Below are 13,732 nucleotides of genomic sequence, written 5' to 3'. Positions count from 1 at the left end.
ACGTGGGCTTTGCTGTGCACATACCTATGCTGAGGTACTTTCTGCAAGCTCTGCATTCACATATTGGGTTTTTTACGTATTTGCAACTAAATGTATGCAAATATTTAACATTATTTATGACATTTAATAATATTTTGGTCTGCACTTATTACCAGATTAATTATATCGATAGAAAGGGCAATTTAAAACAAGTGCTGTCACAGTTACACTAAAATTAAAATAGTAATAGGAAAATTGGACTTTTCAAAGCGGAGTTTAAATTGTCATAACTATTATAAAACAATGAATCGTGAATGTATCCATATATGAAGCATCAGAGAGAAAGCGATGATAACTTTTTATCTTTACTTGTATTAATTTATCATTTTTTACTTATTTTATTTTAATCATTTTTTTTATTTTGTTTTTTATTTTTGTATATTTATATTAAATTTTTATTTGTTCATGCCAATAAAGCTATTGGAATTGAACTCACTGGAATTGAATTGAGAGATACGTCCGGAAGTTGTCGTTCTTGTTCTCGCGAGAACTCTTCGCCAACGTCAGTTTACCTTTGACACAGTTTTGTTCCTGCAGCAGTGTGGAGCAAGAAGCTTGAAGGGTCCAAGATGAACAGAGCTTTTAACAAAACGAGCCTGAAACAGCTGGTAAGAGTGAGGCATTTATACTTTCACAACGCACACAGACACTGTATTGATGTATTATGACAGACGCAGAACAAAAAAACACGTCAGTTAGCTCACTGGATATCTGCAGCAGCTGCTAGCCAGCTGACATTAGCTAACGTTTAGTGTGAGTTAAACGTCATGGAGGTCGTGCTCGTCTGAAAACCGAGGGGATATTTTGAAATTGTGTGTGACAGCGTTGTTTGACTTATTCTTACAACAATATGTAAACATGGTTATACAGCAAAAATGCAAGTTATCAGTGTTTGTGTTCGAGCTAACGCTAGTGCTAGCTGGTGTTAGCATAGCTAGCCTAGCAGTTATGAAACCTGGTAACGGCAAACAGCAGTTACAAAACTGTTAAGCAACAACAGGTGTTACCAAAGCGTTACCTAAAACATTCAGTGTCATTTGAGACACCCAAAGGTATATCGCGTGTTGATAACCTAATGTGGCATTTTATGGCTTCTCTTATTTGTTTGACTTTATTCCAGTGACCTTTTTAAACTGATAGTGTTCAGTCTGGTCCAGATGCAGCTGGTATCATCCTGTTTAACTTTGACAGAGCCTGATGCAGCTGTTTCAGAGGTTGCACTAACCTGAGTGTCTACCTCCTCTGTTAGTAGCCTTAAATCCAAGACAAACACTATGTGATTACATGAATCAGATTATTTGGAGCTGATACTATGAATAAATAACCTATACATATTTGATCAGAAATGACAGCTCAGAAATCTAAATCTTATGTGGCAATATTGATTTAGTATTAGTTTGTATTGTTATTTGATCAGTTTATGAAATGTTTTATCAAGATTAAAAAGCACACTTTTGTGACAAAACTGGCACGGTTCTAGCAGTGTCTGTAAACCATCTGTAATATGACAGGCTGTTCAAAAGGCAGCACTACCAAATCTTTAATCTTACTGATGTGTGAGTGCATTGGATACTCAGGTGTTCTTGTTTTCTCCAACAGACAGGTATCATCCAAAGGTTTCAAAGCACCTTGGTGGTTGCAGAGCACAACAATGACAAGCTGACCCCGATTACACTCAATGCCATCACTGCTGCCAGTAAGCTGGGAGGAGAGGTGTCCTGTCTGGTTGCTGGAACAAACTGTGCACAGGTAGGCAGAGCTTTTCAGAATGACCTGCTTAAGGGATCATTAAACATTTTGTATTGTGATATAATGTAGATGTGTCATAAACATATGGGGAAGTATAAACACAGGATGGTTTAGAATGTACATATTCACAGCAACAAAAAATATAGACAGTCACAAGAAGAAGATAAATGAGATGGTTTTCTGTCTCTCAGGTTGTGGAGGAAATCAGCAAAGTACAGGGTGTGAAGAAGGTTCTTGTTGCCCAACATGATTCTTACAAAGGTGCCCTGGCAGGTATGTAACATGAAATTTAAGCTTCAACACATCCTGTTGTTTTTGGCAATGAACTGCTTCATATTTGCACAGTTCCATACATTCACAACTTGATGATGTTGTGAATGTGGCAAGGGCATTTTGGCAGTATTTACTGAGGAAGGGAAGCTTGTTTTTCATTTGATCCCTGCTCATTTGTTCAAGCTTGACCGAACTGGCTCAGATGCAGTCATAGGCGGCTGATACCTGATTTTGTTTCAGCTCTCTCATTTTCCCGTTCTTCCACAGAGGAGTTGACTCCACTTATTCTACAAACACAAAAGCAGTTCAATTTCACCCACATCTGTGCTGGTGCATCTGCCTTCGGAAAGGTAAGTAGTGGATAAAAGTAGTACTTTTATTATTTTCATTTTTATATTTTGAAATACATTTATTTTCTAATCTGTTAGTGGAGATGAGTTTCTGTTGTACCCCATACTCATCAATTCTGAAAGTTAGAAGCTGATGAAATATCTTAGTTTTACAAAATATACTACAATTCACAAACCTTTATGTGTAGTTTATCATCTAAGAACGTGAGTCCCTCTTTCTCCTTTTGATTTGTCATTAGGTTGATTAGTACATATTGCCCTGCTTATTCATCATTTTGTTCTGCAGAACCTGCTTCCCAGAGTGGCTGCCAAGTTGGATGTTGCTCCAGTATCAGATATCATTGAGATTAAGTCTCCAGACACTTTTGTCAGAACCATTTATGCTGGTAAGCCCTGTTATTATGGTTAAGAAAACAACAAATGCATGCTTGATTAATATTGACATGCTTTAGAAGAAATGTTAAGTCAAGAAACCTGGATTTTGTACAGCCTTGATATGACGCAGATCTAACTTAAACACTATTAAGTCTATGCAACAGGATTTGTCTCTGGCAAGTTTTCATTGACAACTTCTTTTTGCTTTTTAAATATTGGATGTTAATTATGTTTTTGATTAAATAGGAAACGCTCTCAGCACTGTGAAATGTAATGAGCCAATCAAGATCTTCACGGTCAGAGGGACATCCTTTGAGGCAGCTAAAACAGAGGGAGGAAGTGCCAAATCAGAAGAAGGTACAGTAGCTTTCTGATTCATCGAGAGAGCTCTGAGATGGTGCATGCTGAGATATGACTCGATATTATGTATGTTGAAGTATTATTGTAGGTTTCTTTTTGAGGTAATTGATTAACCACTTTTGATCATTTGTTAATTAAGTAAGATGCTGTATACCACACAGAAACACCTATAGATATTATTTGTATATATATTTATTTGTATCATTACAAATATATTTTGTTCCTCATTGTCATTTGTGATCCTCTCATCTGTTGACTGCAGTTGCTCCTTCTGCTCCCGCTGGGATTTCTGAGTGGGTGGAGCAGAGTCTGACAAAGAGCGACCGTCCAGAGCTGACCAGCGCTAAAGTTGTGGTGTCAGGAGGTGGGAAATCTTTTTGTGTTCCGAAGTAGAAATTATGGCAAAAGCAATGTCACATTTTGTTTGCAAAGCCACTGTCTGTGTTTCAAGTGGTCATTTGGGCTTGCAGGCAACTAATTTGCATATGTGTTTTCTTAATTTAGTAGAATAATGTTGTTTTCTTTTCTTAGGAAGGGGTTTGAAGAGTGGAGATAACTTCAAACTGCTTTATGACCTTGCTGACAAGCTGAATGCTGCAGGTAGAATTTTCAAAATTATTTTGTTATTAATCACCTTTATTTTTTACTAAAGAAGGATTTAAGTTGCGTAATATTCTTTTTCCAGTTGGTGCATCCAGAGCAGCAGTGGATGCTGGGTATGTTCCCAACGACATGCAGGTTGGACAGACTGGCAAGATTGTAGCACCGGTAAGTGATTAATTTTCTGAAGTGGTAGTTTGAACTAAGTTTATCTTGTGTGGCAAATAAATCATGTTCAAAGGTACAAAATGCTTGAACTCGGTTCAGAGTAGACAAATCTGTTGAGTTAGACAAATGCCTGTTTGCCTTTACACAGCACTCTTTACAGTGCAGTATGATCAGGGTGGCTGCTCTGCCCTTTTAAAAAGGTTAACTTCCCATTATGCGATTCAGCCGGGTTAGCCCTGCTGTGATTATCCACACATTAGGCCCTGCAAAATGTACTTAATGGCACATTCAGGGCCCTAAATGATTTAGCTGATCCATTAAAGCGGAGTGCAGTGGATGTCTGGTCAGAGGCTCAGGCCAGGCCAGACTGTCCAAATTGGATTTTCCAAATGTTATGACAAGCTTGTTGAATTTGGTTAAGTAGATAAAATATATTTTAAATCTATTTTGTTTTTTACCTTAGCAATATAAAAATGTTGTGTATTGAGAAAAATGAAAGATTTGAATTTTTTTAAAGTGTATGCATTTAAGATAATTTTTTCTCTGCTGGTTTAACTATAATTTATCACTGCAATATTTAGTGAAAACAGTCAGAATCAAGTGTTTGAAAAGTGATTGGTAGCACCACATCTTGTTTAGGGACTTAATAGCAAAGTGATTACATACGCATGCACCACTTATTTTTTAGAATTTTTTAAAACAAGTTTTTCGTTTCACTTCTCCAGTTTTGGCTATTTTGTTTAGGTTTATTACACTAAATCCAAATACAAGTCCATTTAAATTACAGGTCGTAATGCCACAAAATAGGAAAAATGGGGTGAATACTTTTGCAGGGCTCTGTAAGAGTGGAAATTTGCAGATGCTATTGCTTTATGCATTTTATTTTATGCATTTTTTGCAGTTAGAGACTTAATTGTGTTCCCACATTGATGCTCTGGTCCTCTGAGACTCAAGCTACAACATTAAACACTGAAATATTCATATGGCAGAGATGCTTTTCCCGGAGGGTTTGGGAAGATAAGGGGGCAGCTGATCCTTTGCACACTAGGCCCAGCATCTACCCTCTACTAGATTACACAACCATGGTCATTACCATCAGTCAGCTCTGCTATACCGTAGCTCTGAGGTGTACTTTTTCCACAGGCTTGAGATTACACTTCATGTCTACAAGGAAGTAACACTTGTTTGGTTGTCTTCTGTTCATGTTCACAGGAGTTGTACATTGCTGTTGGTATCTCTGGAGCTATTCAACACCTGGCTGGAATGAAAGATAGCAAGGTAAAGCCGCTGGAGCCAGTTGAAAGGATTTTAGGGTTTTTCCCCCATGCATTTTCTTTTACCTGTTTTTTTCCCATATATTAAACAGAACAGACTTTTCCACTTTTAGTTTAGATGTTCTGAAAGACACTGAGCTTTAAAGGGTAAATTTGGTGTTTTCCAACCTGGATCCTGTTTTCCCATGTTTTTGTGTCCTCATGACAAATGGGAACGATTTTTGAAACTGGTCCAGTATTGAGCAAGAGTGCTGCAGGCAACAGTGGCAAAACAGGCTGCCATGTAACCACTCGAGGCATGTTAGCATCGTCAGTTTTCATCCTCTGAAAGTGCTTATTTTTGCCACCAGCAGTCTCAGGTTATCATTTTAAGTGTCTGACAATTAGAGAAAGATCTTTTTTTTTTCTTTAACCAGAAACAGCCGTGAAACCACCATCGTCAAATCCATCAGACTCCATTTAAATAAACAGTAACTTTAGGGTGTATAAATCCAGCATATTTTCAGATCTGAATTAAGGGTTTATTTCAACTAAATTAGAGTTGGTCATTGTTGAAACAGTGGAACACGAATCAAGACAATTTTCATATGTTGTCAGTGACTTAAAATAATAATCTGAGCCTGTCACTGGCAAAAACAAGCACTTGTATTGCATGTAAATTGATGGTGCGAACACTCCCTGAGTGGTAAAATTGCAGCATATTTCGCTGCTGCCATCTGCAGCCCTCATGCTCAGTACTGGACCAATTTCAATAAGTGTTGTTCTCATTAGTCAATTGGACAAAAAACTATGGGAAAATAGGTTCCAGGTTGAAAATGATGAGTTACCCTCTAAGAAGCCTGACTCTTGTTTGGTCACAGACATTTGGCAGAGTTTGGAATTAGTACCACATGAAATATAATTTGAAGTTGCATGTCAGTGTCTGCGTGTACACGTCACACACACACACACACACACACACACACACAGCGAATAGACACCATCCACAAACAAAACTCTGGTTACCATACCATACCTTTGCTTTGATGTTTCTAAACCAAATGTTGTCACTTTCTGCATGTTATGTCCATGGCCCAGGAAAGTTCAATCAATACCTGAGAGCATGAGCTACTCTCTCAAAGCCGGAAACCAGAGAAGTAAGTCTCAAACTTATGATGTCATAGGATATAAAGTCTGGGCTACTCCATAGACAATAATGGGAGCCTCGTTTTATGGACCCACCAATGGGTTGTTTCTTTTTTATACCTAAATGAAACAGAAAATGTACTCATGTGCTCAGAACGTTTCCTTGGCTGCTCTCAGTGTCCTCTATAACATCTTCCCCAGTTCACTGTCTGTGGAGCAGTGTCAGACTTTATACCCTATGGCATCACAAATTTGAGTTATAGCACCCTAGTTTTTAGGATTTGGGAGAGAGTTGCTCATGTTTACTGATACTTTTGGACTGTCTTAAACCATGGGAATAACATGTATGACTTTTTAAAATATGTACAGTTCCCCTTTAAGTCTGAATTCCATTTTTATTAATTGAGTGGGAGTGATTATTGTTTCTCTGCATTTAAGACAGTTGGTTCATTATTTTGTTGTGTTCAAGTGCTAAATATGTTAGGGTTTTTCTTTATTCAGACTATTGTTGCTATCAACAAGGACCCAGAGGCTCCCATTTTCCAGGTTGCTGACTACGGCTTGGTCGCTGATCTTTTCAAGGTAAGTATCTGGGATTGATATTCCTGCAAACAACCAAGCAGCGAGTCAAAAACACCACTCATGCACCTTCGTCATATGTTCTGAGAGCCCGGAGTCCAGAGTGACAGTCAGAGTATAACATTTGCTTTCACACTGATAAATTTTGCACGATGCCTTATTCCACCTAATGGAAATGTGCAACTGTTGAATTATTAAGTCCTTGAATTAATCAGAGGAGAGTTGTGGCAGAGCTTGCCATGAAGAGAGAAACACATTAGCACTGTGGAAGATAGAAAAAGTGATCAATAGTTACTTAAAAGGTGGCTTCAGTTTGTGCTCAGCTTCTACTTGCCAGGGTTCTTTCACGCATAGTTGCTTTCTTGTATCTAGCTGGTACTTGAGGATAGCGAGCCAGGAGTGTTGGCACAACTCACAGTGGGGTCCAGTGCTGCTTGTGAAAGGCTAGTAGGTTATATTTTCATGTGTGTCCTGTTGGTCATGTTTTATTTAGCCCCCCAGAGTGCATGAGCAGCACAGGTGTCCCGACAAACTCTGTAGGAGTGATTAGTAATAATAGCTAGTGGCAGTAGAGTTGTGACCTACTGGGTGAGATCGGCTTACATGTGATCACTCCTCAGATAGCTGATTAAAATGGATGGGCTTTCTACTTTTCCCCCTCAAATGGACAATTGATACCCTGGACCAACTCGGGGAGTGTCTGATGATTCAGTTCTGAAGTTGCTCATCTCACAAGGAGAGGCATTTGAATAATTTTGTACTCATATTTACCATAAAATGCTTTTTGAATTTGTCTTCTTAAAAACTACACAGCTGGCATTATCAGCATGTTAATTTATGGGCCAGATGCCTCCCCTTAAGAATCTTGCTCTGCATTTGTCAATCTTGCAAACACAGTGATGAATGTTTGCAGCCTGCTGTGGTCTTGATAAATCTCAGACAAAAGTCAGCGTACTCATTTAAACCGTTAAGCACCAGCATGCACAATGCATTGTTTAATAAACTCATAAATCTTGTTTTATGGAATATGCTGGGAATAATATTGACAGGTGTAGGAGAACATTTATCCCCACAAGTAAAGCCTGGGAATATTTCAGGTGGTCTCAGCAGTTATTAAGAGGAAGAGAATTTTTTTCTAAATGCCCAAAATATGTCCACAGTGTATTCAAGTTTAGTTTAAGAGTGATTAATTTTAAAAGACACGGGAGCATTTACAATCATGTAGTTTCAGGACTGCAGCAAATGCCTGCTGTAAATACATTTAAAGGAATACTTGTGAAGGAAACTTTGTCTTCGTGCCTTCATGGTGAATAAAGAATCCAAAAACGGAGAAAATTCTGGATGAATGAACAGCAACACTATATCAAAATATCCATTTACAAACTTGTGCAGTGTACTCCAAGTCTCATTTATCCAATTATAAGCTCATTACTTGCTAAACAGCTCTTTAAAAAGTGAAACTAATCTATGCTCTCTTTAAAGCCAGACTCCATTGACAAAAACAGTAATTTTACCTCTCTGAACACAGGAGCTGCTGGTCTACCACTGCCTCAGTCTGTAGTTTGTTTGTGTTTTTGTGCGGCTTTACTGAATCCAAACCAACCTTTTAAAACACCAAAGTCACACAATAACACAAACAAATTATCGATTGAGGCAGTGGTAGACCAGCAGCTCCGGTGTTCAGTGAGGTAAAATTACTGTTTTTGTCAATGGAGTCTGGCTGTGAAGAGAACATAGACGAGTTTCAATTTCAGTTCAGTTCCCTGTTGGAAAGGGCTGCCTGTTTGGGAACTACTGAGCATACGACTGGATAAATGAGAGAGGTGGTGAGTAAGTTGTTAAATGTGGACCCCTTTTACTTCAGTTCATCGAAAATTCTCTCAGATTTTGGATTCCTCATTCACTGGAGGCGTGCAAGAAAAAGTTTCCTCCACTAATTTAATGTAACACGGGGCGAGTAATTGTTATACAAATCATTTTGGAGGGTGAAGTATTCCTTTTCCAAAATATTCTGAGAGTTGGGTCCTGCTATAATGTTAGTGTTAAAAGGTGGTAGAATATTGTATTAACTTCACTGTTTTCTCTTCAGGCTGTTCCTGAGATGACTGACGCACTGGGCAAGTGAGGAAAGAAACAAAGTCCCCGCAAACCTCCACCGCACGGCCAGAACCTGCAGTAGGAACACTACAGAGAGTGACCACAGGCACCCATAGCCACTGCCTTAAATTTCCAAAGCTGTGAGTGTTTGCGAGCAGAAATAATTCATCATCAACATCTTCTCTTTGACTGGAAACAGAAAAAGAAATATCAATCTAGAAATAATTGCCATTTTTTTGCCGTTTTTATAAATACTGTACATGTATTAAATATAAATGAATAAGCTTGTACTTACCTGGGGGCGGTGTTTTATGCCTTTAGTAGTACCTGTGTTGTAATTGTATTTAATTTTATGATACAGCAGAGAAGATTTTTGAAAGCGCTTGACTTGCCTCTCGACCTTTGACGTAGTTGTAAGATGTAGCTCTTCATGCCTTCTTAGAGGATGCATAGTCACTGAGATGCTCTTGGAAGATGGTGTAATAAATTGAAAACTAATAACTTGCCATGTTTTCTCTTTATTGATTCATTTTGCAGTACCCTCTCTCCATGATCAAGATAGAAAATGCCTGTTGACAGTACAATAAACAGGGTTAGTTTCGATATTTAAGAGGCAAATCTTCAAGGTTCATGCTATGATTTTCTTTTTCGACATTTTGACTAGCTCAGCTTCAAGTCCCTCGCTGTTTTTGGCTGTGATAAACCCAGTCTGAAATATTTACACAGCTCCCAAATATTAAAATCATAAAAAGGTAATATTTTGGACCTGAATGATATCAAATCTATCATGTGCAGGTAGCTTTTTTTAAAATGAATTTGGTGCATGTGGGACATGCTGTCATTTGCAAAATCTCAGTAAACACTGACTCAGCTGGGTTTGGTCAGATTCCAGTCATGGCACCTGGATAAAAACTCTGAATCACTTGAATCATCCATCAGTCAAAAGTTTCCCACACTCTTCCCTCTCGTAGACTTTAGATAAAAATGTTAACATTGCTAATATAGAAAGACAAAGATTAGAAAGAAGTCGAGACTGATCCAATGTACCCTGCAGCAGTCCCGTCAAAGAGGACTGTTCTTTGTGAGTTTGGAGACACTGGACTGACTATCAAAACAGCTGATACACCTGCACTTGGGATTAAGTCATGCCTTGTAGCTTGCAGGAAGTGATTCACAGTTTGTGGCCCTCCAATAAGTCATCTCATCTGTCCAGCGTCTCCAATTCCTACAAAGTGTATCAGAGGAACTAAGCCCTCAGCACCATCCCCTTGAACCACAACTTAACATATCAAAAGCCAGATTTTTTTTTCTGCGCAGACCAGATGTCTGAAAATTTTGGGCTCAAGCCCTGTTGCTGGTTTCTTTTGGTAAAATTTTTCATAAAACTCAAAAAATGTTTTTGTGAGTGTCAATTCCTGATAAGTGGTGCCTGATAACATCTTTGCCTCCTCCAGTCTTTCATGCCCTCTTGTTTTTGTGCTGCTCTGGCAAGTTCATCCTCTCAGTCCCAACAGTACAAAGAGGATGACAGACATACGGTTCATGTGCCAGTGACTCCCATCAACACCGGAGTTTAGTAGAGCGTTCATTTTTGCGGTTGTTCCACATGTCAGGCGGAGTCCTATGTCTCTGACAGACGGCTGACAGGGGTTGCTACTGGCTCCATCATCCTGTACTTCTCCTCTAGGAGTGGCTCGTTGCCCTGCAGATGGATGAGAGGCTTGGAGTGCAGCCCGACTCTGCTCTCCTGGTTCCTCTTGTTGTAGATGTTGACCCTGTGCTCCAGCTCGGGGCTGGTTTTGGTGGAACCTGCCGGGCTGGGGGGTTTAAGGTTGACGGGGTCCAGGCCCTTTTGGGTGAGACAGGCGTTCTCGGACAAAGAGGAGAGCAGTTCCTGCATCACAGCGCTGGGACTCCCTCGCGGCTGAGTGCCCAGGGCGAGAGGGCTGCTGTAGGGCGGAGGGTAGCAGCGTTGGTCGCTGTAATCTGTGGAGGTGGAGGCCTCCCGCACCGTGGAGCTGCAGTCCGTGGTGGAGCCCAGCGTGTGGCTGCTGATGCTGTGCTGGCGAGCGCTGAAGCTGCTGCGGGACACTGTGGTGGTGGAGGCTTCGCTGACAGAGCTGCCGGTGCGCTGCAAGCGGCTGGACGGCACTGCGTCGGCACTCACCAAAGAGGAGGGAAGCTGGCTGGGGTTGTTAGGCAGGTGCACGTCTATGGCTGCTGTGGTGATGACACGTGCAGGGTCTGGGATCCCCATGTCTACAAGAACAACACATAATGCACAGGACCTTGAGATGTGGTGATGCTACATGGGGTGTAGAAAAGAGTGAAGCAGGATCATGTTGATGCTCACCGCTGCTTGGCTCACTGTAGTACTGGCTGATGTAGTTGTTCATGTCATCTTGACCATGGTGATCTGAAGAGGAAAGAAACAGCCACTTAATGTAATTAGTCTTGAATTTAGAAGTTAATTACATGTAGTGTTTTGCAGTCCAATGTGTGAACAGAAACTTTTTAAATTATTCAGAATCCATGCAACTTGGTTATGATTAGAAAGTGGCAACAGTCCTTTAATTTTGCATTTATTTAATAAATGATTTCTAACACAATATACTGTGGTTGCAAGCGGATAACTTCTCCTGTGGGCACCCATAATAGAGGCTGATGTACAAACAAATGATAATCTAGTATAACAAGATTGTAATAATATAAAATATGTCTTCATATGAAAAATTAAACACTTGTCATGTGTTCATATACTGCTTACAAATGCTAAATTGGGGGACTTAAAGGTTCAGTGTGTAGGATTTAGGGAGATATGTTGGCAGAAATGGAATATATTATAAGTATGTTGTCTTTAATTTATAATCACCTAAAAATAAAAAAAATGTTGTGCTTTCATTACCTTAGAATGAGATGTTTATATCTACATAGGGAGCAAGAGCTCATCTATGGAGATGAGATCCTGCCATTTTGCATCGCCATGTTTCTACAATAGCCCAGAATGGACAAACCAAACACTGGCTCTAGATAGGACCACTTGAGTTTTTTGCATTGTAGCTAAGAGCCCCTCCACGACGAGCAGTGTCCGAATAACACAGATCTGCCATATTCAGTGTTTTTACCAGTTTAAATCACCTGTTCTGTTTGTTTTGAAGAGGAAGGGACCTCTGTGGATGATGCACTCCTGAACATTAAAAAAAGGTGAGCACATATTAGCATGTGCTAGGCTAACAGCCCTCCTACATGCCAAACAGTGTAGGAGAATCATTGATTTATTATGTGAAACTGCTTTATTGAGTGTTTTTAGCGGTTTTAATCACCAGGTCCAGTTGTTTTGAGAATGAAAGACCTCTGCGGATAATTTGGTTCCTGGTAAAAACCTCCCAAACAATTAACACTGAAGGAATTCTAATGGGGAAAAGTTTCAGCTGGTTGTAATTCTCATTGCTAGATGCCACTAAATCTTCCTGAATCTTTAATACTGTACCTTAAAGCTAAAAGTGTTACCTAGAAAACTCTCGGTACCAAAAAATATGAATGCAACAAATTATGATTCATTTTTAGTTAACATTCTGTTTGTTTTTAGTTGATTTAATCAATAAAATGTAAAACAGTTGTGGAAAATGCCAAAGCAAACACATGCTTCCAGAGCCCTAAGGTGATGTCTTAAAAAAATATGAATTTTACAACCATACAAAGCAGAAAATCTTCACATTACAGAAGGTGAAATGAGGAAATGTTTTCCTCTTTTTCTTGATAAATAATGTAAACAACCAATCAATCACTGATATTGTCATTTTCTATTAATGGATAAGTCGCCAAATTTGTTTAAGCATTAATAAGCAACTCTTGGTGTGGATGAAGTTCACAGATCCTAAATCAGTACAAGTGTTTCTCTAAAGTGCTATCCAAGGTCCCAAAGGACTGAGGGATGGCTCATATTCATTCATGTTTGGGTTTAACATATTCATTTTATGGACGTCCCAAGAGGCCTGCTCATTGTTCAGCCTGGACTGCGACAGCGACCATCCCCGGATGATCAATACCACATGAGTATATGAGGAGCAGCTCCAGTTAAAAGGATGTCTGACTAGAAACACTGCAGCTCAGATGTATGGCAGGTCGCGCTATGATTTATAGCTTTGATAAAGCAAAAGCCTCAGTGTTTTGAGGCCTGACATCACCTGCACAGAGGGCGCTTTGTTGCTTTAAGTTGTGTAAGTTATGACCTGTCACTGTATGAAAGGTTTATAGTCCATCTAGGTGTGGCACCAGAATTCTGATGTGGATTGTGAGATGAATGTTTTTGAGAAGAGGACACCAACTATTAATACACTGTCCTACCCTCCAGCATGGAGCGTCAGAGCCAGCGGTTGTTTACTATTTACAGAAGCGTCTGTTGCGGGGATGCGCTGTGCTTTTTTTTTTTTTGTTACTTACTTTTTTCCATACTTTCAATTAGGTCTCTGAAACTAGAGTAGCCTACAAATGTTTCACATGTTTCACACACTGTTAATATTGTGTTAGTTCGACAGATCAGTCAGTTCCCACACCTCAAACATCTGATTCAAGGTCTTTTCAAGGACTTTCCAGGCCCAGCTCTCAACACAGCATGAGACATGAATCAAAGTTAATTACAGGTACAACACTGGGAATTTCTATAAAGAGAACAGACACCAATAAAAAAGAGGGGCTCGAATGTGTAGGCTAAATACATCATTATGCTGCGTAGGCGATGGT

The 13,732-nt window shown here is 39.6% G+C and overlaps 2 protein-coding genes across 2 annotated transcripts in view; one reads left to right on the top strand and one right to left on the bottom strand.

The window, feature by feature from the left end:
- The first annotated feature begins 523 nt into the window (after nucleotides 1-523).
- Nucleotides 524-9,495, top strand: etfa (electron transfer flavoprotein subunit alpha). Its single transcript, XM_033634689.2, has 12 exons — nucleotides 524-647; nucleotides 1,639-1,788; nucleotides 1,980-2,061; nucleotides 2,329-2,411; nucleotides 2,698-2,797; nucleotides 3,033-3,143; nucleotides 3,409-3,510; nucleotides 3,678-3,746; nucleotides 3,832-3,914; nucleotides 5,127-5,192; nucleotides 6,815-6,895; nucleotides 8,982-9,495. Exons 1-12 carry the CDS (start codon nucleotides 609-611, stop codon nucleotides 9,015-9,017), a joined length of 1,002 nt encoding a protein of 333 aa, XP_033490580.1. The 5' UTR covers nucleotides 524-608; the 3' UTR covers nucleotides 9,018-9,495.
- The window catches only part of tmem266 (transmembrane protein 266), a 35,901-nt gene continuing 31,660 nt past the window's right edge, over nucleotides 9,492-13,732 (bottom strand). Inside the window, exons 10-11 of the mRNA XM_033634686.2 lie at nucleotides 11,343-11,405; nucleotides 9,492-11,248 (exon numbers count right to left, since the gene is read on the bottom strand). Coding sequence (XP_033490577.1) covers nucleotides 10,611-11,248; nucleotides 11,343-11,405 — 701 coding nt within the window. The 3' untranslated portion in view covers nucleotides 9,492-10,610. The remainder of the gene's footprint in view (nucleotides 11,249-11,342; nucleotides 11,406-13,732) is intronic.

Source organism: Epinephelus lanceolatus, chromosome 5, assembly GCF_041903045.1.
Source record: "Epinephelus lanceolatus isolate andai-2023 chromosome 5, ASM4190304v1, whole genome shotgun sequence".
Lineage (NCBI taxonomy): Eukaryota > Metazoa > Chordata > Actinopteri > Perciformes > Serranidae > Epinephelus > Epinephelus lanceolatus.
The sequence above is the reverse complement of the archived record's forward strand: the minus strand, read 5'-3'. Positions and strand labels throughout refer to the sequence as shown.